This window comes from Neomonachus schauinslandi, chromosome 11 (assembly GCF_002201575.2).
Source record: "Neomonachus schauinslandi chromosome 11, ASM220157v2, whole genome shotgun sequence".
Classification (NCBI taxonomy): Eukaryota; Metazoa; Chordata; class Mammalia; order Carnivora; family Phocidae; genus Neomonachus; species Neomonachus schauinslandi.
Window position 1 is genome coordinate 48,658,912 of NC_058413.1, and position 27,916 is coordinate 48,686,827.

General features: G+C 45.9%; 2 protein-coding genes across 2 annotated transcripts in view; both read right to left on the bottom strand.

Annotated features, from left to right (window-relative positions):
* The window catches only part of PPFIBP2 (PPFIA binding protein 2), a 151,353-nt gene extending 149,787 nt beyond the window's left edge, over window positions 1–1,566 (bottom strand). The window contains exon 1 of the mRNA XM_044919739.1: window positions 1,540–1,566. The gene's annotated coding sequence lies outside the window, so the exon portion shown is untranslated. The remainder of the gene's footprint in view (window positions 1–1,539) is intronic.
* Window positions 1,567–4,603: 3,037 nt separating this feature from the next.
* On the bottom strand, window positions 4,604–27,893 carry OLFML1 (olfactomedin like 1). The gene is made up of 3 exons (XM_021685730.1): window positions 27,481–27,893; window positions 25,059–25,347; window positions 4,604–6,383 (listed from the first exon to the last, which is right to left on the bottom strand). The coding sequence occupies exons 1-3, from the start codon at window positions 27,604–27,606 to the stop codon at window positions 5,593–5,595; spliced, it is 1,206 nt and encodes a 401-aa protein (XP_021541405.1). The 5' UTR covers window positions 27,607–27,893; the 3' UTR covers window positions 4,604–5,592.
* Window positions 27,894–27,916: the final 23 nt, after the last annotated feature.

Sequence of the window (27,916 nt, forward strand, 5' to 3'; positions counted from 1 at the left end):
ATCTTCCCTGCTCAGATGAAAGACAGGAATTCCCAGGGCGCCTAATGGCTCAGTTGGTTAAGCATCTGCCTTTGGCTCAGGTCACGATTGGGATCGAGTCCCATATTGGGTTCCATGCTCAGTGGGGAGCCTGCTTCTCCCTCTCCCTCTGCTGCCCCCCCCATTCTCGTTCTCTCTCTCAAGTAAATAAAATCTTAAAAAAAAAAAAAAAAGGAATTCCCACAACTCTTTGTTCTTCCCTCTCTCGTAGCATTTATCCCATTCTGCTCAGTCTTAAAGCCAGCACACCTGCCGTCGCTACCCCAGTAGAGATCATGATTCTCAGTTTGTCTACTCAGTAGCAATAAGCTAATAGCTGGCACATCATCAAATCTCTAAGTAAGAATAATAATAATAAATGTATTGATAAAATCATGGATGAATGCAATAAGTGAGAAATTCATTAATCTCTCTTATTTCCCACTTCAAAGTCATTTAAATATGAATTTAAGCAGAATACTAATGGGCTGCCTCTCAAGCCCTAAAGAGAAACAATCTCTAAATTAAATAATATTTTGTGTTTTCTATATTCAAATAATAATCAAAGACTGAACATATTGAAGATGAATTTTGTGCACAGCCAACTACCTTTCTTTAGTTGGGCATTTAACTTCACAAAATGCAACATAAACTTCGGAAACACTTCAGATTTGTATTATAATCAATTAAGGAACTGGGAAAGGAAAGGGACAGATGAAGAGAAAGATAGGAAGTAGACCTAGAAATATGGCAAGGGGGACAGATCTATACGACATAACCAGCTGCTCTAAAAGTAAAAATACAACACTCTGGGTCTGTTTTTTAAGAGGATTAAAGACTAGCTAGAATGCCTGTTTCAATCCCCTGCAAACTTTGGAAATTCTACCTTTTCAATATATAATCTTATCTTCATTTGAAGAAAAACTGCAGGTCTGGAGTTGGGATGTCATGAGGGAGAGGAGGAGCCCACTTTCAAGTAGAACCTTCCCCGTTTGGCAGTCTACTGGGACGCAGTGGCTTGAGATTTTGATAGGCATGTTGCGTTTTCGCAATTACAGAGTTGGTCTCAGTCAAGGCGTTGCATCTGAGCACACCCGAACAGAGATGTTTGGTCAAACAGACCCTAAACCGCCCGACCACCGTGGGCTCTCTAGACTACGCGGGTGCTTCGGTGACATACCGCACAGAACTAAGGTGACTGACCATCCTGCGCATCTCCAGGGCCATGCTGGCACCTGCAGGGGCGCGCGGATTGTCCGTCGGTCCCGGGCAGGGTTGGGTGGAAATTCGGCGCAAATCCCAACGGGAGTTACACCCTTCTCCCAGTCTTTTGGCCAGAGAAGAGGAAGAGGGTCCCTGTCCTTGCGCCTGGGACACGCTCTGGGGCCCTTGCTGGCACTGACCCCCACTCCTCGGGTGGTTCTTGAATCTGGGGGCTTTCGGTTCCCCAGGCAATGCACCCGCGGGGGCTCCCGGTCCGGAACGCGCAGGGGACCTGGGGCGTGGGGAGAGCCCACTGACCTGGGTGCGGGGCTCCTCTCCGGGCGGCTCAGGTGCGCGGGACGCTCCCGTGTCCCTCCCACCTCCGAACATGAGAGCCGGGAAACGAGCTGCAGGCCACTGACCCACCGACCAACTGACCGACCAACCGGCGGACTGAGCGACAGCGGCCGGGTCTGGAGCCCACGTGACGGGGGCGGGACCCACGGGAGGCTCGTCCCGGAGCCCAAGCTTGCTCCCGCCCTCCTTCTCCTGGGACCGCCCCTCAACTCCCCTTCCCTCTCGGGCAGCGCGGCGACCCGCAGGGACCCATCTGCCACCGGTTCCCTCTTCTCCGGGACCGGCCTCGTCAACCCCGCCCCTTCGAACCTGCCTTCGCCCCGTCCGCCCAGCCGCGGCCCCACCCCCTGGAACTCGTTCAGAGCCCACAAGCCGCGCCTCCCGGAGACCACGCCCCCAGGGAGCCCCGCCCCGCTCCTGTCACCTCCCCGCCCTGCACCCTTCCGGCCCCGGGGAGACCGACGGGCGGGTCCCGGCGCTAGTGCTGCCAGTCCCCTGGGCTTCTCCAGCCTTTCAGCATCATTCCCCGGCCGTAGGAAATGAAAACGAGGAAGCAGAAAAGCAATTTGTATCGAGAATTGCAAAGAGAGAGAAGCCACAGAAAGACCGATTAGAGGCACACTCAGAGCAGCAACCCATTGGGTGTTCGGACTCCCCGGACCCGTGCGATGCAGTCCAAATTGAGGCTGGCTCGGTCTCTGAACAACCCGTTTGGAAGGCTCGGAGTCACCGTAGAGTCTGGCCGCGCTTGAACCCCGCGACCTGGGGTGGAGGTCCCCCTAGTGGTCAGACCCAACCAAAGACACTTGCTCTGGGTCTTGTGAACAGCTAAGGACAAGAAGCACTTCCCTATGCTCAGCCCCAAGGCGGGGTTCCACAGACGGGAGAAAAGCTTTGGCACCTCAAACCACAGGAATGGATTCTAGAATCAGGGCAGGACTGGGCCCTGGAGACTCAGTCCAACACCTTCCCCCAGCGTGTGGCCTGAATCCCCTTTGGCTGTAGTGCTAGGTTGTTGCCTTGCCTGGGCCTCCGGGGACTGGTTGCTCAGTTCAGCTGATTAAAATCCCTGTGGGCCGCAGATGGCATCAACACCGCAGACTCTGGCACAGTCCCCAGCTCTGGCAGGAGTCGCGACAGCCCGGGCCTCAGTTTTAATGTACATTTCCACAGGCTGGACAAACTCCACAAGACACGTCTTTTTTTCAAATTACCTGGGTGGTCTGAAATTACCAGTGTGCCCGGAAGACTTTTACATGTGAACAGAACTTAAGCCACCCCAACAAACATGAGACTCTGGTCACTGCAGGAATGTGGCCAGAAGCAGACCAAAGGCAAAGCCAGCAGAGGAAGGCTGGGGCCCAAGAGAGTTGTGTTACAGCAGGACACCCTGCAGTTCTCTTTCACTTCCTTAAAATAGCAGCAGAGGCTTTTGCAGACCTAGGCGCTACTCAGTTCACATGAGTTCATGGGTGTTTCCAAATCCCACATGTTACTGCCCCGGTGGACACAGTGTCCTAACCTCAGCCCCTAGAAAATGCAAATCTGTTCTTAGAACTATACAACTACTTTTTTTAAATTACCTTAAAAAATGGTGTAAGTCACTGGCTCTCAAGTTTATTCACACTTTGGAACCATTTTGGGGGAGGAGGTTTAAAATATCTGCTGTCTGGGTCCTGCCTCCCGAGGTTGTGATTTTTTTTTTTTAATGTTTTATTTATTTATTCATGAGAGTCAGAGAGACAGAGAGGCAGAGGCAGAGAGAGAAGCAGGCTTCCCGCCGAGCAGGGAGCCTGATGCGGGACTCGATCCCAGGACCCCGGGATCACGACCTGAGCCGAAGGCAGATGCTTAACCGAAGGCAGACGCTTAATCATCTGAGCCACCCAGGCACCCCCGAGGTTGTGATTTAAAGATCTGGGAGTATGGCCTGGTATTAAGATCTTTAAAAGCTCCTCAGGTGATTCTTCTGCACAGTCGAGTTTACGAACCACTGTCACAGGTCATAGGGACTTTCATCCTAAGATCGGACAAGAGACCCCAGAGCTGAACAGTTCCCCAGAAAGAAGCCGGAGACCATGTTTGTGGGCCCACATGCTGTCCTGCCCTGGCTCCCTGGAAACAAAGTGGCCCATTTAACAGGGAGATGATGTCTTGACCTAAAAGAGTGATTCTAGCTGCAGGAATTTAAAGCACCCGGGTGGGTTGTCAGTGGCAGGGGCACCCTTTGGAACTGTCAAATCCAAGTGTATCACAGATGAAAGGCAACCCTCCTCTTGGCCTCTAAAGGAACTCTGTGTGCAGGACCCACACACAATTCCACTCACCGATAATCCCACTCTACCCTCCTCCTGAGGCAGTCCCCTGCCTTATTCCTGCGAAATAGGTAATGGTATTTTACCCCCGGGGGAGATGATTTCTGTAAACCCATGGAGTGGGGCCCATCACCAGGATTATGTACCCATACCTGCCTCCTTCCACGAAGATCGGGGCTGTGTAGCTATTAGAACTGTGGGTAATTGTGCTGTATACATGGGGTGAGTGATTCCATTCTGCCAAAGCTCTACTCAAACGCTCTGGGGCAAGAATGTCTCTTCATCGCCCGCGGTCCCACCCTGAGCTTGGCAGGGTTGGCAAAACAGCTGCAAGCCCGCAAAACAAACCCTCTCATGTGACTAACCTGGAAAGGCGGATTTTAATCAGCACATGACACAGACTGGCACCACAGCCTGTGCTGGTGACCCACACTGGGCTGAACTGGACAAACACGTGGGAAAGAGTTGAAGAAGCCCCTCTGCACAAGCACAGCTGTCCCCTGTCACCTGTGCCACTTGGCAGGCCTGCGGTGACAGGGAGTCACTGGCCCGCTACCTGGCTTCCAGCCAGATTCCAGAAGCTTTCCCTCCCCAGGGCCTCAGTGTGCTGGGGAGCTTCACAGCGAGTCCAATCTCAGGCAACACTTCCTGCAAGCCTGTCTGCTGAGGGTGCGTAGGCAAATCTAACCTGATGAGGCTTATTTGCTTGGTGTCGGTTTTATTGTGTTTCCAGCAAGGAAAGAGACACAGGGGAAGGTAAGGCAAGATGAGGCTGCCGGTGGGGTCCTCACCCTTAGGCTGTAGGCTGGTTTTCTGGAGGAAGTAGCTTTTGAAGGGCTTACGGGAAGGTCTTGTGCATACATGAAAACCGGCTGCAGGGGACAGACCATGATTTTTTAGGATGAGATGCTGAACGTATTGCTTATAAAAGGCTGGGTGAACAAACATACGTATTTGATGCTCCCCTGGTCAATGGAAAGACTATGGGATTTGCGGTATTTTCTAGACCTATTTTCATTTTGAGGCTGTGTTCCTCTGAATGGCTCACCTAAACTTCTCTGATCTCTAAAATGGCAATTATAAAGATCTCTTCTGCATGTCTCACAGGGTGGCATGAGAATTAAATGATGTACATAGGAGCAAACACTTTGTAACAGCCAAGTGGTATTTAAATGTGAGTGGTTTTATTTTCCTCTTGTATCTCCTCAGCTTGGTGAAGGGGCAGAGCTGGGGGACACAGAGATTAAACATCAATAAGAAATTGTACTTTAGTTGGGCAGTGAAAAACAGGAGATTGGCACTTAAGAAAGAGGAAAGAGCATCAGGACAGGTCAGGACAGGAGCCAGGAGTATTAGGAGGTGGGCTACATTTCTAATTGTTGGCAGGGGAGGGGGATGGGGAGGTGGGGGTAAAGGAAAGGCAGGCCGTAAGCTGGATCAGCATGTGGAAGGCCTTGAGAGCCAGGAGGTTTGGATGGGTGATGGAAGTTGAAAATTTCCGAATGACAGACTCTCATCTACACTCTTGGAAGATAACTCAGGCCGTAACATCCAGGGGAAGGATGCATATGCAAGCCCAGTTCTAGTCCCTATCCCTGTATGTGATCAGAGGGATACTGTATTGCAAAGGGGCTGTGGCCTCAGTGTCCCGGGGAGCAGCATCCACAGCCTTAGTGCTCTCCCTCCTTGCTGTACTGCATTACTCCAGAGGCTGCTTTCTTTTTGTCTGGAGTTTGTAAATGATCTGGTTTCCATCATTCCAGGCATACAGCTGCTTATCTCTGGGGTTGTAATGGATCATGGAATGACTTCTTGGCCGCCTGGGCAAGAACAGTTTGGGCAGATCGTCCTCATTGATATTGCCCAGCGGATCATAGACACAGGTGATGCGGTGAGGGCCATGGCCGCCAGAACTATAGACCACATAGAGAACCCCGCACAAAACGAAGGAGGCTTCAGCATCCTGGCTCCTGCATGGAGTGTCCCATGAGTGTTCCACTCCCAGTGTGCCAGGTTCAATTTTTGTGAGAACCAAATGGCCATAGACGCCTGGCCCTGAGTGGATGGCCCAGAGCCCATGCTCATCCACAGCCAGGTCAATGTATGTCGACGGGGAGTGCTGGTAGACCAGTGCTCGGCCTGCCCCTCCTGGGAGCAGCATCCGATCTTCCACAGCCCTCTTCTGTAGATTATATTTGATGATCTCATTCAGAGTCCCTTGGTTGTGAAAAAACAGAAAACCTTTGTGGATCACTTGGCCTGTTCCCTGCCAGGAATGTGTTAGGATTAGCTTCCGCGGGGCTGACTTGGTGCTATCCTCCATGAATGCCCGCATGTTTGCAAATTCCCAAACAGTTTTGTTTCTGGATCCAACTAGGAAATAAACCTTTTGGGAATTGCTGACAGCATCTTTCATCCAAGAGCCATGTGTGTCCATAGTCTTCTTCACTATTTTCAGAGACTTTACGCCCATCAACATGTTGTCACAGCCTGGCCAAACAGGAGAAAAAGGAGAGGTACTTTATAGACATGAGATGGCTGCTTTTCTCACAGATTACTTTTGTATTTTCTGTTCATTGAAGCATAGTTGACATACAATGTTACATTAGTTTCACATGTACAACACAGTGATTCAACTTCTCTCTATGTTATGCTTGCTCACAAGGGTAGCTATCGTCTGTCACCATACAATGCTATGACAATGCCATTGATTATATTCCCTATACTGTGCCTTTTACCCATGTTTATTCATTTTGTAACTGGAAGCCTGTACCTCCCACTTGCCTTCACCCATTTTGCTCCCCCAAAACAACGACTAGTTTGTTCTCTGTATTAATGAGTCTGTTTCTGCCTTTTTTTTTTTTTTTTGGATTCCGCATATAAGCGAAATCATATGGCATCTTCCTCTGTCTCACTTATTTCACTTAGCATAATACCCTCTAGGTCTATCCATGTTGTCACAAATGGCAAGATTGCATTCTTTATGGCAGAGTAGTATTCCATATACACCACACCTTCCTTATCCACTCATCTACTGATGGACACTTAAGTTGCCTATATGTTTTGGCTATTGTAAATAATGGTGCAATAAACAAAGGGATGCATGTATTGTTTCAAATTTAGTATTTTTGTTTTCTTTGGATTAAATACCCAGTAGTGGAACTACTGGATCATCAGGTAGTTCTATTTTTGATTTTTTGAGGAACCTCCTTACTGTTTTCCACAGTGGCTACAACCACTTACATTCCCACTCATAGTAGACAGGGTTTCCTTTTTACTCCACATCCTTGCCAACAGTTGTTATTTCTTTCTTTTTGATACTAGCCATTCTGACAGGTATGAGGTGATATCTCTTTGTGGTTTTGATTTGCATTTCCCTGATAAGTGATGTTGAGCATCTTTTCCTGTGTCTGTTCTCACAGATTACTTTTTTTCCTTCAGTGTCTGGAATAAAGTTATCACACATAGATCAATCACAATTTATGGTATGGTTTAAAAAATCAAAGAATTAAATGAATAAATGGATTTCTGTTAAGGGAGCTGCTGTCCAATTATAAGAGTCAATGTTTTATTCAAGTCAGGATATAAACAGCTATTTGCTGGGTCAGAGACCCTGTTCACCTTCTTGGCGTTGACACAGAATCATTTAGGGGTGAAGCTGCCTGTTTCAATTCCATTTGCCAAGATTTTACCAAGTATCTACTGTGGACTTAGCTTACAATGCTCCCAGAACCACGCTAACCAAGTATTAAGGATAAAAAAGATAATATCAACCCTAACCTTGAGGAGATCACCTTCTAGTTAAGGATTCTGGCCCTTAATCCTATTAGAACATTATAAGAACTCCACTCATCCATTCATTTATTTATTCATGAATGCATGCATGTAGTCAGCAGACACTGGATACCTACAAAGGCGAGATACTGAGCTAGGTGTTATAAACTGGGGTGCAAAGGTTTTGAGGTGCAATGATAAACTAGGAATGGTTCTTGCTTTATAGGTACCGGACTCACTACAATAGAAAGCTTAAAGTGGATTTTTTAGAAAAGGACAGAGAATGGTGATGTCATTTGAGGAAGGGGATAATCTACATTTGAATTGACCCTTAATGGGTACCATTCTGAGATGGTTGGGAATAACATTCTTCACAATTCACAAAACCACATTCAAGACTTGTGTTAGTAAAGTAGTGCAGAATTTAAACCAATATAAACTAAATATTTGCTGTTGCCTCAAACTAGATGCATAAAACAAAGCAGTGGATTGAAACCAGCTCTGTGCCTGGAGCACTGAGGGTGGGGTTAAGGAATATGGATTCTATTCTATAGGCAGGGAGGGAGCTACTGAAGTTTTTGAGCAAGAGTCAATCATGGTCGAGAGTAAGCTGGCAGTTGTGTGTATGATGAATACATGGGAGAGAAACCAAAATCAGGGAAACCAATTAGGAGAGTATTTCTATAATCCAAACAGGATCATAAGGGTCTAAAACAGGTGGAGGAAGATGAAGTGGAAAAAAAAGGGATTTACAATTCTCCAGCTCTTTTACCTTCATGCAAAAGCCCACCTTCTTTGTATCTCATGCTATCAACTCCTTTAGTCTAAATCACTGATAGCTCTCTGGGCCACTGCCCCATATGCATCAAGAGCCTGAGCACCTCAACCTCTTCAACTCCACGGCTCCTTGCTTTCAACCTCCTCTAGCAACCCCCTCCCATGACCATACTCTGGATGCCCGCCCCCTATTAGAAATGTAAAACTCTACTATCCTAGCCTCTGTGATAACTCCTTACCCTTCCATTTCTCGCTTCTTTGTTCTCACGGACTCAGCTCTTCCATTTCCTCATGCCCTCTAGGCCCTTAACCTCTGCTTTCTCCTGGTCTCTGAACTTCCTTTCCTGTCTAGCCGACACCACTGTAATACCTCTCTCACCAAGACCCTCACCCACCAGCCCCTTGTTATTCCACAACACCCGCTCTACAAAAATCCCCAGTCCTGGATGAGTTCAAACATCCGGCTCTGTCCCAGAGAGTTGTGTGGAGAAAATCTCACAAACGTGCCATTACATATAAGGGGTCTCCAACATCAGCTGAGCCCTAAGTACCATCCTGCTCTCTCCATAGTTAGCCCCCAATTGCTCCCGCTCAACCATATACATACACACTACTCCATCAGTCCTTTCACTAACAGTAGATTAACTCCTTTGAAAAAATAAACACCACTAGACATGAAGTCCCTCCACTTCTTGTCCCTCATATAAATTTTCTTAAGGTGTTCCTACCTGGCTACCCTCCCACACATCTTAGAAGAGGCCACATCATTCCTCCTGTCCAAGACTAATACATTCACTTGTGCTCTGATCTCACCCCTTCCTGGCTTCTTCTTGACTTCCTAGATGAATTGCCACCTTTTTGTTATCTCTAATTTCTCCTTTGCTGCTAGTTCCTTAGCTTGTAAACACCTTGCCTACATTCAAAAATAATTCTCCCTCGATTAGGCACCACTCTCTAGTTACTTCACTCTATCATTTTATATAGGTTCTCCTCCAGAATAGTCTATGCTCTCTGGGTCTACTTCTTCACCTCTCATCTTTCACTTCACAATAACTTCACAGAAACTACCCTTCATCACGTTATCAGGGACTTCCTAACTGAAAACTCAGAACTTTATGTTCATATCTTACTTCATCTTCCCACAGCATGACAGTATTGACCAATTCCTCTTTCTTGGAGATTTCGTTCCCCTTGATCTTTGGTTCACTACTGTCCCTGGGCGTGCCTCCTACTCGTTTCTTCTTGGCTTATGGCAGAGACAGTGTCTGTGTTCACCAAATGCCATTCCATTTTCCTCTTCCCTACTTATATATTTGCAGCTTTCTTTGTAGTTAGGCTGCACCCACTGCACTGACCTGTCTTCTGTCCAATGGGATGTGGACAGAAGTGGTGGAAGCCATTTCCATCTGGCCCTTAAATAAGCTATCTTCCAGATGACCTTAGTGTCTTGGAATTCTTGTGGCGTCCAAGTTAAAGAGGGATAGGGGCCGGGATGAAATTAGTTCTAATAGTCATTTCAGGAAAGGTGGGTCATCAGTTCTAATGGTGAACTTGTTGTGGGGACTGCCCCGTTAGACAGTCTGTTGTGAGGTGCAGTGTCATGGAGGTGGGGGAGGAATGGCTTACTAGAAGCATGAGGAATCCTGTGGGTATCTCTCAAATCCTGCCAAGGTCTGTATGGAAACGGTATGGGCCTCCCTCACTGACCGCTGGAGTGTGTGGTGGTGGGATGCCAAGTGTATAACACTCTCTCCAGGAGCACTGAGCTCTCTGTGGGTTTCCCTCAAGTCTTTGCAATGGCTTTGATATAAGAAGCTGGCTGGGCCAGTGGGTTGTCTTTCTTCTTAATAAATGCCCGGGTTCTCCAGGCCAACTGGGGACTCTCTAGAGTCAGAGGACATGAAATAGAATGAAGGGAGAGAAACTGGACACAAGGAGGAGAGGTGCACAGCCAGAGACGTCCCAGAGATTCTGAGGTAAACAAGCATTGTAGCAAACTGCTTGTTACCGCCAGCTATTTGGAGAGCAATTCTATCACAGTCCCCTAATCAATTCATCATCCACTCTCATCATACCTTCTCTTCCCTCCTCAAGCCTCCATCATACCCTCCTCACTCCTGTATGGAGATCTTGCCTCTTATTCACTGAGAAAACAGAAGCCAGCCGAGAAGTGCATCATCTCCTGCCTGCCTTGCTGTACCAGTTTCCCTCAGGGTGGCCACACTTGCGTCCTGGACTCCCATGCTGCGTTGCCCACAGCAGCAGCCGTAGTGATCTTTTAAGAATGTCAATCAGATTATGTCACAGGTCTGCTCAAAACTCACCCGTGACTTCCCATCTCACTCAGAGTAGAGTTCAAGTCTTTACCTCCCAGGCCATGTGAGCTGTCCCCGCACTGCCCCTCTGGTCTCTCCTACAATACTCCACCTGCTGCATTTCATTCAGTCACACTGGCCTGCCTGCTCTTCCGCACATTGTGCCAAGCACCCTCCTGCCTCAGCAGTTTGTCACGTTTTTGATCCCTCTGCTTGGGAACCTTCTTTCCAAGATATGCACATGGGTGGCGTCCTCCCTCACTTCCATTAGGCCCGTTCTCAGATATTCCCTCATCATTCAGGCCTTTTTTGACCACCCTGTAAAAAATGGCAACTCTCTTCTCCAGCTCCCTATAACCCCCTTACCCTAGTTCATTTTTCTCCAAAGTGCTTATTATCTGCTCTCTGACATATTATAAATGCCTCTGTTAACATATTTATTGCTTGATTCCCCTGAATGGAATATAAATGCCATGAGAGCATGAGTTTTTCTTATTTGTTTCATTCACTGCTGTATGTCTTGCCCCTAAGATAGCAATTGGCACACAGTAGGCCAGTATTTACTAAATGAATGAATGAATGAGTTTTCTAACTACCAGTTGTATCTGAACCCATATTCTCTGCCTTCCCCTCTTGTTCCCTTTATTTTTGCAGTGGATCTCATCCCCTCTAAACCTACCCAAGGACTTAGCCTCAACAGTCTCTCTTGCCTTCCTAGACCATCCCTCTCAGTAAACAAACAGAACTTTCTAGTGTGGCCCTGTTTTTCACTTCCACTTTCTATATAATCCACTTTCTCTTCTCCTCTATTAAGGAGTTTCCTCCTCTCCAATTATGCCCTAAGCTGCTCTAATCGGGCTTCAGGCCTCCACTGGTCTAAACTCTCTTGCCCACTCCACAGAATCAGTTCTTGTCAAGGTCACCAACAACCTCCATGTGGCCAAATCCAAGGGTCAATTCTCAGTCTTACATCCTAATCAACTTCTCAGCAAAATCTGATTACTCGATCACTACCTCCCCTTGAAACTCTTTTCTCCAGATTCTGGAACACCCCTCCTCTTGTTTGTCCTCCCATCTCTCTGGATTTTTTTCTTGACATCCATTGTGGGTTCTTTTTCCTCTCCCACTCAAGGAGTAAATGCTTTGTCCTCACATCTCTTCTCTGAGCCACCTCATTCTATCTGATGGCTCTGCATACATGTAAATTCTAACTAATGATGAATTCTGAATTTGCCTCTGGAATGACATCCTATCTGGATGTCTACTTAGCCCCAAATTCACTTATCCAACTGCCTGCTCAGTGTCCCTACTTGGATATCTTCAAACTTAACCTGTCCAATGCAGAACTCATACTCTTATCCCCAAAACTCTCTTTCTCCCTACTTTTCCCATTTTAAGCAAAAACCACCAACCACATTTCTTACCTAGAAGTCATTCCTTTATCTTTAAGATTTTATTTTATTTATTTATTTGAGAGAGAGGGAAAGTAAAGGGGGAGAGTGAGAGGGAGAAGCAGGCTCCCAGCTGAGCAGAGAGCCCAACGTGGGACTCGATCCCAGGACCCCGGGATCATGACCTGACTGAAGGCAGACACTTACCTGACTGAGCCACCCAGGCGCCCCCTAGAAGTCATTCTTTTTCATTCTTAACTCCTTTCTCTCCATCTCCCCCCCACCTACAAGTTCTGATAATAAAACTAATCTTTAAATTATGTTATACTTAAATTAAAGTGCTCAAATATGTTTCTCTCCTCCTCTTCCCACCACTCATCCCTGTGCTCCCTGAATCCTCCCCTCTTGCCTAGACCACTACAGTGGTCTCTAATTTGTCTCCCCGATTTTACTCTTGCTTACCTACAATATGCTCTCCACGAAGCAGGAGAATTAATCTTTTTAAAAACATACATTATGGGGCTGAGCTGCTAAACCCATTCTCCTATCACTCTTGGAATAAAATGCTAACCTCTTATCCTGCCCTCAAGTAGCTACACGATATGGCAGCTGCCTGTCTATGGGACTTTAGCCTCCACTCTCCTCCCCCTTGTTCACTGTGTTGTGATCACGCTGGCTTGCTATTCTGGGAGCAAGTCAAGTTCCTTTCTGCCTCATGGCTCTTGCATTTGTAATTCTTTCTGCCTTGGGTACTCTATTCCCTCTTCTTCCCACAGTCTGCTCCTCTCATCCTTTAAATCTCAGTTTCAATATCATCTCCCTGAGGGGCTTCCTGTGACTACTGCCTCTAAATTTAACATGGCCTACTACAACATCTTTCTTATTTCCTTGAGATCGCTTGCCATATTCCATAATTCTGTCATCTGTTTTATTTACATTAGCTTATTGTCCTTCTCCCCCACTCGACTATAAGCTCCACAAAAGCAGGGCTTTTGTCTTCATGTTGACTATTGTACCTGACTGCCTAACTTAGTGCTTTGTGGGTTCAATAAATACCTATTGAATTAATGAAGAAAATAGCTTCATTCAAACAGATGTTTTCCTAGAGCCTCCTTAGTGTTGTGCATCTGGAGTTCTGACCACAGGCCTGTCTTAAGTAAATAATAATTTGTAAAGTATTTTAAAGCTTTTAAGATACTTTCAAATCCAAGTTTTTAAGATACTTTCAAATCCATTATTTCATTTAAAAATCTGACACAAGGTTCTTGTCAAATGGCAGGAGTGGGCAGAGGATGCAGGAATGAGGGTTTAAGCCTGCAACTGCTCATAAATGTCTTTCATGGAGAAGAGGAGGGGCCCATGGGCCACTAGAGAAGCTCAGAAACTGTTTCCGATTGAAGAACAAACAGAGGCGTGAGAAGTTAATAAATATCTACAAATACATACAATATGCTTGGCACGGTGAGGAGTACTTTATTTATATCAACTTGCAATAAGTGCTTATAATATGCCTAAGTGGTCAATATTTTAATCTCCATTTTCCAAATGAAAAGAAAAGGCTTGGACAAGTTCCTTGGAAGGTCACCCGGCTATGGGTCCTCTGAGCTCAGAGGGAACCCAGAGGCAGGGCCGGCCAGGAAACCTCCAGCCAGCCCCCAGAGACAGGCCCATCCCTCCAGGGGGAGAGTCAGCAGGCTTACAGCCCAGCTACAGAGGGGGACTGTGTCTGAGAACAAGGCACATTCAATGTCTCACAAGTGAGAAAATGTTCATTTAATATAGAGCAGAAACTAAACAACCATTGTCCTCTCTCCATCTACTCCTCTTACTACACGCAGAATCCTTAGAGAAAGAGCAAAACAAGAAGAGAGTGTTGATAGATGGTTTTGATTAGGGAGAGACAGTTATGAAAATATAGACACATAGAATTACCCCTTGTGCTATCCCTCCTTTGTAGAGGGAACCTGGGACTGGGGGTCAGAGACCTGAATGGTCTGAACGCTTTCTCTGGTTCTCTCTGTGTCTCCCTAAAAGTCCCTTTGTCAATCTGCCCTTAGCCCTAAAATGAGGGGTTTAGGCTGGATGTTCTCTAGAGTTTCTTCAGGGCTGAGAGTCTATAATTTTATAAATTCCTCTTTTGGAATTTGGAGAAAATATACTTCTAGTGTTTGAGTAAAAAGGTAAGATCCAACTCCCTGCTATGCTTCTCTCTCTCTCTCTCTCTTAGCAGGAGAAAAATGTTGAGGAAGGAAATAAATTTAAAACCTCTGAGTTCAGTCAAGATGCAAATTATTTAACAGAGACAATGGCAAGCAAAGTTCCACCTGCAAACCAGAGAATGCAAATCTCTGGTTTTCCCTCAGGCACAGTTGCAGGCAAGCAATTAGGATAGGTTGGCCCAAGGCTTCATAGTGACTTCATATACAAATATCACTTATTTGAGTTTTTAAAATACTTTCCCCCTATATAAGGGCAACACTGTCCAGACGTGGTGAGACTTGTCCCTCTACAGGGAAGTGACTCAACTCCCCTCTAGTTATGGTCTGGATGTTGGTGGACAATGGACTAGGGATTGAGGTGGGAGACAAGGGGTCCAGGGAAACAGGTAGAGAGTCTGTGAGTACAATCCAGATAATGATGGACATGGAAAAATGAGTATGGATTCAAGAAATACTCAGGAAAAGAGGGGTCAGGTCTTAGTAACTGGTTAGATGGAGGGAGCCCTCAAGGATGGGGGTGATGGAATGCATGAGATAACAACAGAGAGGGAGCCCAGGTTTGCTTGGGGAAAAGAGGGATGAATTCATTAAAAAAACAACAATAAAAAAAGAATTCCTATAAAATCATGAGTATTTTGACTGCTTCTTGAAATTCTGTGCTATAAAACTTGACTTTTTCAACTACCTGGATTGTACTCATGTTAATAAACATTAGTCAACCTATCAAGTGACAGGTACAACATTAGGCTCCAGAATGACAAAGATGGCAGCTCTCAGATGAGCAATTAACTAAAAAAGCTTTCCGCTAATACAATGAACTTGTCAGTGCAGACTTAATTTGTTGTAGAAATTAGGGCTGTTTCCATGCTTTCTGCCCACAGAATAAGTTTCAAATATCTCAGCATGGCACTCAAGGTCCTTCATCTGACCTCTTCCTGGCATGTCCCCACCCCACCCAGGGTAGTCACTTGTCACCAACTTGCCATGACCTCTTACACGTTTTAGAGTTTGCCCATATTTTTCCTTAGCTCACCTTCACTAACCTGGGATACATCTACTTGTCCTTCAAAACAAAATTCTCTGGTCCTGCAGAGCAATCAGTTGCTCCTTCCTGTGTGCGCAAAGCATTCTGTGCAGGTCTCTTCCAGAGCAATTATGGTGCTGAATCAGATTTGCTTACTCACTCAGTTTCCTTGCAAGCACTTCAGACAGGGGCTGGGTCTTATTTATGTTTTTATCCAGAGTGCCTGGGACCCACCACGAGTATCCTTTCTATCTAATCTCTTATCGCTTACTGTCCACAAATCAATTTGATTTGGAGAATGCAGTATTAGTGTTCAAACTTCTATCCCAACTCATACTTTGCCAACTTAGAAATCAGATAGGTTTAAATAGCAAGAGGTAGCAGATATTAGCAGGTGGTCTTGAGAGCCTGGAAACATGCATGGCAGGAGAGCAGGAAGACTGGCTGGTGTGAAATGGTACTCAGTGAGCCATAGGGGGATTTGGCTTGCACGATGGTGAATCCAGGCTTTAAAAGGGCCTGGAATACAATAAGTGCTCTATATGTTGGTTTTGGTGAGTCTGATGGAAGTCTTTAGTAAATCTACATTAGAGGTTTTTCTAGGTTCCCAGCACTAAATTCAAAGTCTTCCAAGGTCCCCACTAGGCTGCCCTTTGTCGGTGATTAGCACGATTCTGTGAGAAAGAAAACAGATTTGATACATGGCCGGTTGCTTGCATGGTTCTGTCCCTTGACATCAAGTTGGGAACTTCACAGGAGCACATGTGGGAGATGTACGAGTCAGGGGTGTGAGTCGGGCCGACTCCCACCTCAAGGTACCTATAGTTGGAACCTCCCGACACGGCCAACCTCCTTCACATGTTTCCTTTGGGCGCTGGCCAGCTGCCAGAACCCCCACACTTAGCTGATTTTCTTCCATGGGATTTATCATCCTCTCTCTGACATATTTTAAGTTTATCTGTTAACCTATTTATTGTTTGACTCCCCTCAATAGAATGTACACCCCACAAGGGCAGGGCTTTGTCTAATCTGTTGTTTTTACTGCTGTATGTCCTGTCCTAAAATAGCATCTGGCCCATATTACAATTTTTCTAGTTTAATTATGACTATGGTAAATATCAATAGATGTAACTTACATCAAGAAAAATTCTTTGAGGTCCTGAATAATTTCTAGAAATGAAAAGGGTTCCTGAAACTAGAAGCTTGAGAACGCTGCCCTGGAGGATCCGGGCAGGTCAACACTCTTGGGAAATGAGGCATTGAAATGGGCAGTCCTCTGAGGAATATCTGACCAAACAGCTCCATTTTGAATCAATTATCGGACTGTTGCAACATTTAAGCATTCCAAGGTTATAATTATGAACTTTTTGTTTTTATTTATTTTTCATTTAAAAACCGAGCTGGTTTGTGTGTGTGTTTTAAAGATTTTATTTATTTATTTGACAGAGACATAGCGAGAGAGGGAACACAAGCAGGGGCAGTGGGAGGACCTGGGCTGGATCCCAGGACGCTGGGATCATGACCTGAGCCAAAGGCAGACGCTTAACCGACTGGCCACTCAGGTGCCCTGATATTCACAGTTTTTATTTAATCAGCAGGTGTTACTTTTGTGGAGAATGACAAAATATTTCAAGAAAGCTAGGTTTGGGGGGCTCCTGGGGAGCTCAGTCGGTTAAGCGCCTGCCTTCGGCTCAGGTCATGATCCCAGGGTCCTGGATCGAGTCCTGTGTCAGGCTACCTGCTCAGCAGGAAGCCTGTTTCTTCCTCTCCCTCTACCCGTCCCACCTGCTCATGCTCTCTCTCTCTCAAATAAATAAATAAAATCTTTGTTTTTTAAAAGAAAGCTAGGTTGGGGTCAGGTTGTAAAGGGCTTTCTTTATGCTATTTTATGGGGTTTGCTTTACCCTGTAAGTTGGGGTTTCTGTCAGTGTTGCTAAAGCAATGATGCAGTAACTCTAGCAAGCTAACCCTGGTGGGCAATATAGGACAGAGCCCTGGAACGGGGCGAGCCTGGCAGCAGGAAGCTCGGTAAGAGGGCTCTTGCAGTGATCAGGACCAGAGACAATGAGAGAACAGTGCTGATGGAAAGAACAGATTTGAGGGCTATGCACAAGGAAGGATCTGCTGGATATGGTGACTGGTCAGATGAGGGCCAAAAAGATGCTTCTGAGGTTTCTAGCCCAGGAAGGTGTGTGCGGAACTCCTCTGCTAACTGAGAGAATCTTGGGGGATACAGAGGAGTGTTTTAGTTTTAAAAGTAAACGAAGGAAAGGCAGGGAATTAAAAACCAAGGAGGTGGGGGAAGAACATTGACCCTTCTTGGCCAGGTTTAAAAGAATGATTTGAAGCAATCTGTTTGGGGGCACCTGGGTGGCTCAGTTGGTTAAGCGTCTGCCTTCGGCTTAGGTCATGATCCCGGGGTCCTGGGATTGAGCTCCACATCAGGCTCCCTGCTCGGCGGGGAGCCTGCTTCTCCCTCTCCCTCTGCCTGCTGCTCTGCCTACTTGTGCTCTCTCTCTCTGTCAAATAAATAAATAAAATCTTTATTAAAAATTAAAAAAAATAATGTTTGTGATTAGGAATCATCATCACACAGTGACCCAGAGGAAGGACGTGGTCCTCAGATGGGTCCCACCCCGAGATCATAGACAGCTGGGCCTCCTGACTGCAGGCACCGAGTCTCGGCACAGAGGGCTCCCACCCTGTGTGCCCCCGCGACCACCCTGGAGATGGCCCGCCCGGCCCCCATCCCCCTTCAGCATACACCCATCCTCCCCCACTGCCGGTCAGCCCTGTGAACTGTGGCCGGAATGGCCTTCCGCAACCTCCCTCTGAGCCCTGACACACCGTGCTTGCCACTCTTGAGCACAACAGCACAAGGGGAGAGGCAGCCCGCCCCGGTTTTTAGCCCAGCTCTGGCCTCCATTAGCCGTGAGACCTTGGACAGACTGCTCACGCTCTCAGTGCCTCGATTTCCTCACGTAGAAAATGGGGGATAACTATAGTACATACACGCAGGTGTGCTGTGAGAATTGGGTGATATAACAACAATAAGATAGATACTTAAAGATGACTGAGTATGTAAGAAGCCCTCAATAATTATTAGCTACGCTGAGTCACCTTACTTTCATTGCCCACAGGCTGAAAGCATGGACTAGCTTAGCACAAGGAGCTTAGCTCCCGTCTGGTTCTTTCATCTGCTCTCCGTGACCGAACGTGAGGTGCCAGTAGGCCTCTATGCTTCCCACAGGCTGTTCCATTTGCTTGAAGCAGCCTCTCCTCTGCTCTCCACTTAATCCGTTCTTTTCCATTATGAAAACTCGGCTTGAGGGTTACTTTTACCACAGTCCCTCCCCCACCTCTCCCACAGTAGCCCTGACCTTCCTTCTTTGCTTAACGTCGGCCCCCCTTGTGAGAGTGCTCATCACTCTGGCCATGACCCTGGCTTCGTCTAGATGGCGTCCCCACTCGGCCGTAGCTTTTTGAGGACAAAGATGTTACCCTATTCAATGTTCCATCTTGAATGCCTGGCACAATGCCAACATAGGCCTGGAATTCAGGCGACATTTGTTGAATTAGGGAGCAAATGAATGAGCTAGAGACAGAAGGAATGGGTGTTCACTCTACCTGGAGCCAAAAGCCATCAGCTAAAATAACTTTGGGACCTTCTAGTAGTATCCACAGTGATGGGACTGGAGGTATCCTCCTAGACCGCAGGTCTCCCACATAAGTAAACAGAAGAAGTGCTATGTATGTAGGCCTTTCTGAACCCAGTGCAGTGACCTATGGGACTCTGCAGGAGACAGGACAGGCTAAGCTCTACACATACCTTGGTGTTGCTGGCCCCATAATGCAGCACCTTCCGGGTACAGAATGTGTGTGGGCACACACGTGTGCACAGTGCGCACACACTCACTCTGTCTCTCCTGCACTTACACTTGTGCATACACTCTCAATCCCCTCCTTTATGGTAAATACATTGCTGCAAGTTAGAGGTATATATCTCTTTATGTTTGGTGGCACTGGTCACAAACTACTGGACCTTGGGAGTTGACTCACAGTGATGTTTTATTTGGCTTCCAGTGGGTTTATTGTTTTTTATTTTGTTTTGCTTTTAATGGCTTTGAATATGGGGCAGGCACGTTTATAATACCTGAATGGATCTCACAGGCATTTAAATGTGCAGCAACAGACTTTCTTTTTGAAACATGATCTAATAAAAGATAGGAGTTATTTAATTCAGGAGACAGAGGGTTACTTGAGGTCACTTATGTGCACCCTTGCAATAAAAGGAGCTGGAATGAAACAGGAAATAAAATAAAATCTGCTCTAATGGCTTGTTTTGGCTGCCTTGAGAATTTTTCTTCACAAGCTATTTACAAGTAGAAAGAATTTAATACTCTTATCCACGCAAGAACACAGCCTGTGGAATCCGCGAAAAACTGTTAGTTGGATAAATTCTCAATCTGGGTGTCTGAGGCAGTGTGCTTTGTTTGCCATAAGCTGCCAAAGGCAAGCAAAATTTGTTTTTACTAATAACAGAGTGCCAAAGATTTGGAATGACTTTTTTTTTTTTTTAAGATTTTTATTTATTTGCGAGAGAGAGAATGAGAGACAGAGAGCATGAGAGGGAGGAGGGTCAGAGGGAGAAGCAGACTCCCTGACGAGCAGGGAGCCCGATGCGGGACTTGATCCTGGGACTCCACGATCATGACCTGAGCCGAAGGCAGTCGCTTAACCGACTGAGCCACCCAGGCGCCCTGGAATGACTTTAAAATATAAGTCAGATTGTGTACCAGTACCATTCACTCACTGCATTCTAGATTGTGTGAGTGTGTGTGTGTATGTGTGTGAAAGAGATGGGGAGTGAGGGAGAGAGGAGGAGAGCGTGTGTGTCAGAGTTAAAAAGATTTAAGAATTTGACCTCACCCCAGAACAACCCTGGGATTGCAGCTCTCATGTGAATGTCGTTTGGGGATTGTCTCTAAATAAAGGCTAAAGACTTGAGAACAACTCTATAGGAAACAGCTTCATTACAGGGCAATTCTATCTTATTTATCATCCCCAGTATCTGACCCTTCCTAGTTGACTGAGGAATATTCCAGGAGTAAATGCAAACCATCTTTTTTTTTTTTTTTAAGTAGGCTCCATGCTGAGCGTGGAGCCCAATGTGGGGCCCAATGTGGGGCTTGAACTCACAACTCTGAGATCAAGACCTGAGCTGAGATCAGGAGTTGGACGCTTAACCAACTGAGCGACCCAGGCACCCCAAATGCAAACCATTTAGTGATGTCAGAATTTTCTGGAAGTCTCCTGAGACAAGGTCGAATCTCCCAAGGAAGTTGCACCATTCTCTCCCTTCAAGGTTTCCAAAGAAACTCTCTTTGTAAGACAGCGTGTACGTATGAAGGAAACCCTGTGATGTGACAACCCCTCCCTGCCCCGTAATCCCGAGGTGTTTGCCCACACAAGCAGGCTGACTTGAGTCTTAAGGATTTTAGTAGGAGCTCTGTAGGTGGCTCAGTCCCTGCTGGCCAAGGGTAGAATGATGTAGGCAGAGTTCCAAGATTCGCTCCCCTGCTGTACATGCATACATAATCCCCTCCTCTTTAGGGTGAGCAACACCTGTGAATATGACAGGCTAGCATCCAGGATTTGGTGATATTGCAAGACAAAGGTGAAGGGATTTTACAGTATAATTAAGGTCCCAAGCCAGCTGATTTTGAGCTAATCCAAAAGAAAGTTATTAGGGGTGGGCCTGACTTACATGAGATACAAATTCTTAAGAGGGACTGGGTACTTCCTGAAGAAAGACACTCCCCTTTGGGCCTTGAAGAAGCAACAGCTACGTTGTGAGCTGCCCATGTAGATGGGCAGCCTCTAGAAGCTGAGGGTCTCGGTCTCACAGCCACGAGAAAGCGAATTCTGCCAACAACCTCAGTGAGCTTGGATGGGGACCCTGAGCTCTGGATGAGAATGGAGCCCCACTAAGGCCTTGACTGTACCCTCCTGAGACCTTGAACAAAGGGTCCAATTAAGCTGTGCCTGGACTCCAGACCCACAGATACTATGAGATAACGAATATGCATTGTTTTAAGCTGCTAAATCTGTAGCAGTTTGTTACTCAGCATTAGAAAACTGATACATATAATTACTAACCGAAATGGCAAACAAGAAAAAGTGGGGGATGGGCATAGTATACAAAATACAGAAAAGTCGATCCTTGAGCAGAGAGCCTCTGAAAATAATCGATCAATACTAATCACACAGCTGTGATTGTTTACAGGTTTGTCTTCCCCTAAACTAAGCTCTGAGGGGACTCTGCCATCAGTATCTCTTCTACAGACAATTTTTATAGCCTCCTCCATGGGCTGTGCTGACCCAGACTTTGTGAATACAGAAATGAAGATGTCCATATGTTCCATATGTTCATGGTCTGGTTGAGGAGTAAATACACACAGATACGTGTGGTTGAGAGTATTAATGTTCCCTCGGAGGATTTAATGAGATACTCCAGGAGCACTAGAAGCCAATCTGCCTGGCAGAAGGGATTCACTGAGAATTCACAGCATTTTTGAGTCAGAAAGGGGGAATGAGAAAAGCCATTTATATATATATATATTAATTGCAACTGCATGTGGGTAAATTATGGGAGAAGCAGCAGCTGAAAATCCACTTGGGTCACTTCATAAAGGGCCTTTCCCATATAAAAGGCCAAGAGATTTGAATGGAATTTTTGGTGTTGATAATTGATGGGGAACAGAAAAAAGAAATCTACACAAGGGACTAATATGATTAATTTTGTGTTGTGGGAACGTCTGTGTGACAGCAGACAGCAGGCAAGATCAGAGGCAAGAGGAGCATTAAGAAAGCCAGCGTAGGGTGCCTGGGTGGCTCAGTCGTTAAGCGTCTGCCTTCGGCTCAGGTCGTGATCCCAGGGTCCTGGGATCGAGTCCCACATCGGGCTCCCTCCTCGAGGGGAGGCCTGCTTCTCCCTCTCCCACTCCCGCTGCTTGTGTTCCTGCTCTCGCTATCTCTGTCTCTGTCAAATAAATAAATAAAGTCGGGCGCCTGGGTGGCTCAGTTGGTTGGGCGACTGCCTTCGGCTCGGGTCATGATCCTGGAGTCCCGGGATCGAGTCCCGCATCGGGCTCCCTGCTCGGCGGGGAGTCTGCTTCTCCCTCCCCCACTTCCCGTTTGTGTTCCCTTTCTCGCTGTGTCTTTCTCTGTCAAATAAATAAATGAAATCTTTAAAATAAATAAATAAATAAATAAAATCTTTTAAAAAAAGAAAGCCAGCGTAGGGTGCAGATACCATGTGCTCAGCCCTCTATCCCTACCGTGTAGCACGCGGCCCATCCAGTAGGAGGGGGCCAAGAGTATTTGTTGAATCTTAAACCAACAAATCATCAAATGAGCGCTCCAGAGGCAACAGGCATGGAAGTAGCAATCGTGGAAAGTTGAAAGTTTTCACTCACCATGGAGCTGGGAGAAGGAATACTTCAGGCCTCCAGTGTTGGAGGGATGAGGCAGAGGATAAGGGTTGAAAGAGCAGCAAGTTCAGAATCAGGACCTCTGCTGAGCTCCAGCTGGAGATGAAAGGGGTGACCCCAAGACCTGAGAGGCTTAGCAGGTCCAGGGACCAGGAGCAGCTCAGGGATCTAACCTACCATCACCATTCAGGACTGGGCTCCTGCCTGACCCCTGCCATGAAAGTTCAGGCACATTCCAGCTCAGGTCACATTGGTACTCAATCCTTCCGATCAGCTTTTTAGGCAGCCTCTGTTCATCCTCTGCTGGATCACCCTCACCCTTTTCCTCCTTTTCCCCTCTCAGAGGGTGGTTCATCTCAAGACAACGTCAGAGCCAAAAAGAATCGTTTACTCATTCAACCAACTTGATCAGTTGCTTCATATTTCAGATAGGCACCCTTCTTTTTGCCTTCTGCCTCAGCATTAAGATGTTCTCTTTTCTATCAAAACCTAATAACCCCTCTGTCTGTGTTGACAAACCTCCCTCTATCCATTCATTTCTTCACTTAGTTATTCATTGACAAATATGCGTTGATCATAGATACTATTCTAGGCACTGGGATACAGCATTGAACATAAAATGCAGGATCCAGGCTCTCACAGAGCTGACCTTCTAGATGGAGAGGCAGAAAATAAGCAGTGAGCAAATAAATAAACTAGAAGATTTCAGAGTAATAAGCATTCTGAAAAAAAAAAAAAAGTGGAATAATAAGTGCTCCAAAACTCCTCTTGGGTTTCTTATCTCAACATATTTGAGACCCATCACCCAGTGACCTAAGCCAAAAATCTGGAAAGTGTCCTGGACTTCTCCTTCTCACTCATTTTTCACTTTTAATTATCAGTTGCCAACTCATGGGGATTCCAACTCTCAATGGCTCTCAAATCCATCTTCCCTTCTCCATCTCAATGACACAATGCAGACACCATCACTAGTCCTCCAAATTACAGTAGCCCCCCCACTGGTCTTTCTCAAGTCTCGCCCTCTTCCTTCATGTCATGCCCCTGCTGAAAATGGTTTAGTGGTTCTTTATTGTTTTTCCAGTCAAGTTCAACCCCCTTTGCTTTGCATGCAAGGTTTTTCATTATCTGGGTCCTGCTGAACCCTTGAGTCTTGTTCTTGTTCCCCAAATGCACCTGCCCCACAGAGCTTCCACTCAGACATATCTGCAGATCTTCATGCTAAGGGTTACATACTCGCATGCCTTCAGTAGGTTGTGCCTGCCCCTCACGTGCCCTCTGCTCATTCTTCTCTAACGCTTTGTTCAAAACTCAGACCAAGTGTCACTTCATTTAGGAAAACCCTTCTTCTTATAATGACCCATGGAGTTCTTATCAGGATTACAGTGAGAAGATGTATGAAACCTTTGGCACAATGATGGCACTCAGCTTTTACCTCCCTGATGGAGTTTCTTGCATTGGGGGCAGATATAATTAACATACAAATAATTTTCCTATTTGCAATGAAACCATCTCAGAATACAGACTCTGAGCTGGGCAACTTGTCTCCCTCATTGTTTTAATAAAATGGATAGGAAATTTTCTTTCTCATTTATGTTTTTCTTACTTGATACTTGTTATTATAATTTGAGCTCCTAACCATTATTCTTAATGGCCTGGAAGTGATTTGAATGGGATCACTGATTAGGACAAATCCTCTAAATATCACCATCGTGACAATACACACAGTAATAATTCACTGCAGTCCCCAGCCCTGAGGATTGGCTGGTGCCATTTAAAATTTCAGACTGTTTCTTGGAACATTTGTAGCCGCTCCCTACTCCCAGGGTACTGGGAGAATCCACCAACCTTCCACCCTCCCTGGAAGGATCTGGGACTACACATCTCTTCCAAACCAAGGGCTATCTGGAGATTCCCTTTCTGGGCTGACCTCTGACACTGAAGTTCTGACCTTCCATGGGGCCTTTAGGAACTCTCTGTGAAATGAAAAGCTGCTCTCTGAGAATGACTTTTCCTTCAGACACCTGTTCTCTGCTAAGGTTTCTCTCCCAGCACCTGCACCCAAAACCACACATCGGGTTCTTACTCTCCTACTTGGCCAGACTCCTATCTGTGCTGCATCTGTGTCTCTGATGTGAGTCCCTAGAAGAGCTGTCAAAGACACAGTTCCCTTACTTGCATTCAGCAGAGTCCGGATCTTCTTCTCTTCTTCCTCCTCTTGGATGAGCTTTTCTGCCAGGGTCTTGTCCTCTGATTCCACGCACATGTCAGCTTCTCGCAGGTACTCCAGGTAGTCGATCTCCCGTTGTGCACGTTCGACTCTCAGGGCCAGGTTAGTCACTGCACTCTTATACTCACTTGTGTAGGTCTGGCATCTTCCCAGCATAGTGGTTATGTTTTTTGAGAACTCTTGGAAGTCTTGAATGTATGCCCTCATTGCTTGGGTACATTTTTCCAGTCCTTGCTTCAGTCAGAAAATAAATGCTCAAATTATTGCTCATTATTTAAATTAGCCAAGTAATATAAATAGCTATCACTCACTGAAGAAGATTTTTAAAGTACAAATCATTGTAAGGGGGAAAAATAAAAATCACCTGTAATCCCTTAGCTCAAAGTACCACTGATTTGTGAGTGTATCAGTTTTTTAAAGTTTTCCCATGCATTTCATCATACATATATATATATTTTAAAATGTGATTTTACTATAATGTTTTGTAACATATTTTCACTTGCTAATACACTGTGAACATATTTCAATACTAATTAATAGATAGCTATACAATAATTTTAATGATACAGAATTCCATTGCATTGATGTCCTTTTATTTATTTTATTAGACTCTTTTTGATGGACATTTATGGACTTTTCAACAATGCTGAAAAGAATCTTTGTATTTACATCTTCGTGTACTTATCTGGTCATTATCTTAGGGTAGATTTCCAGAAGTAAGCTCCAGCCCCAGCACCTGGCACAAGGTCTAGCATATAGTACTTAATAAATATTTACTGAAAGAAAGAATAAAGTGAATGAAGACCAGAAATGGGGTGACTGGGTCAAAGTGGACGTATACTTAAAGCTCGTTTGGCAGTCTATCAAAATGCTCTCCATAAAAGTTGTAAAAATTGAGACTCCAAACAGCAGTAAGTAAGACTGTTCACTTTGAAGGAAAAGAGAGAGGGAGAGGTAGAAAGAGAGAAAGAGAGAGAGAGAAACTCCCTAAATAGATCCTCTTATTTCTCTTGTAACCCTCAGACACGAATCCGTCAGGGTGAGGACTGTATCAGTTTGTTTGTAAGTGTCCACGCTGGCCATCAGTGACCACCCTTGGGACTTGACTTCCCCTCCAGATCCTGACCAGGATGGCAAGATCTATACAAACCATACTCCTACCTTTTTCAAATCCACATTCATAGCAATCAAAGTACTTGTCTGTACTTTATACCCTTGTCTGCAGATCAACTTTTCAGGTCCTGAGGAAAACCTGCAGGGATCTGGCCGGCGCTAATCCCAGGGTGAGTCGGTGCTAAAGGCAGAGGGACTGCGGTTGAGGGTAATTCTGGCACTTTCAAGGAGGCACACTGGGGAGGGTCTGTCTGAGCAGACAACAAGTGAGGCAGCAGCTGGCCTCGGAACGTCGCCTCCCCTGCCCCCAGGCCTCAGCTGGTTGGCTGGACAACGTTAGGAAATGTGTTCAGCCTGATCGTTGGAGCGATTTTACTTAACTAGATGATTAACTAATTTGGACTTCAAAATTTTTCAAAAAAATATAGAGAATAAATATTGGAGGTAAGAGTGTCTTTGGGGGGAAAAAGGGTCTTGGGAAGAAGATCAATAATTTAACTTGTATAGAAGGCAATTAGGTATGAAATAATTGCCAGGAGTATGTCAAGGACTAGGGTAGAGGGTTACAGTTGTCCCTGGGAGCCTGTCTGTGTGGCAAAAATGTGGGGTTTTTACAAATTTTAATGAAGCGTGCCTGGATAAGCGTCCCCAGGACTTTCTATCTGATGCAGCTGAAATCTACTCATTTCTAAACCCAAGCGTGGCGCCGCAAAGAAGCTAAGATGTAGCTTCTTGGTACAACATCATGACTTTTTACAGTGGCCTCATGTTTTATCATAAAAAGACAAAAAGAAAAGCAAAAACCTGCTACCATCTTGATGTGGTAAAACATGAATAAAAAGTGACCTGAAATTTTTAATTTTTATATTTAAAAAATTGAACTATTGAATAATAACAACATTTTGGACATTTACCACCATGCCAGGTAACGTCCTAAGTATGGATTAATTTATTAAATCTTCAGAATAGCCATAGGAGGTTAATTCTATTATCATCCCATTTTACAGATGAGAAAAATCGCTAGATCAGAGCACGGAGTGAAGTCCCGCTCGTGGTTGGGGAGTGGTACAGCCCGGACTCTGGAGTTGGTGCTCTGAACCACTAGACTACGAAAACTCTCACGTGCGATATTGGCAGTATATTTGGCATTGACTACATGGGGCACATGCATCCCAGTAGATAGGGAATCTGGACTAAGATAAGGTGACTTCTGGGAGGCCTGCACCCCGGATCAGGTGCACAGATGCCACCTACCTCCAAGACTTGAAAGCGCTGGTAGATGTAGTGCACCATGCCCGGGTCCTGGGCGCACTGGGGTGGGGGCAGAAGAGCCACCAGGAACAGAACCAGGACAGCAGAAGCTCGCTGAAGGGCCATCATTGTCCTGCAAACCGCCCAGGGGTAGAGTCTCCTCTGCTGTGCTCTCTAAGAAAACCCAAGGGTCCAGGTGGTGGTCTCCTGCTTTCCAGCCACTGCTGTGAAAATCCTCTAAAAACAGCCAGAGAGCCAAGCCTGCTTGTTATTCCACCAGATGCATGATCTCACTTTGCAAGCCGGTGATCAAGTCCAGCTGTTGGCAAGCCCGTCCCTGGAGGCCTTGCAGGTCGACTTGGGGTAGAGGCCTCCCTGGGTCCATCTGTTACCATCACCCTTCACACACACTGATCCTCTCCAGGCTAGTGGCTGCACC

What these genes read in the sequence shown, in the direction of transcription:
- OLFML1 (XM_021685730.1), bottom strand. Translation starts at nt 27,606, where the DNA reads ATGATGGCCCTTCAGCGAGCTTCTGCTGTCCTGGTTCTGTTCCTGGTG. An exon ending in AGCGCTTTCAAGTCTTGGAG is followed by an intron (nt 25,348 to 27,480) that starts GTAGGTGGCATC and finishes TTCTGACTGAAG; the next exon opens with CAAGGACTGGAAAAATGTAC. An exon ending in CCGGACTCTGCTGAATGCAA is followed by an intron (nt 6,384 to 25,058) that starts GTAAGGGAACTG and finishes CTGTTTGGCCAG; the next exon opens with GCTGTGACAACATGTTGATG.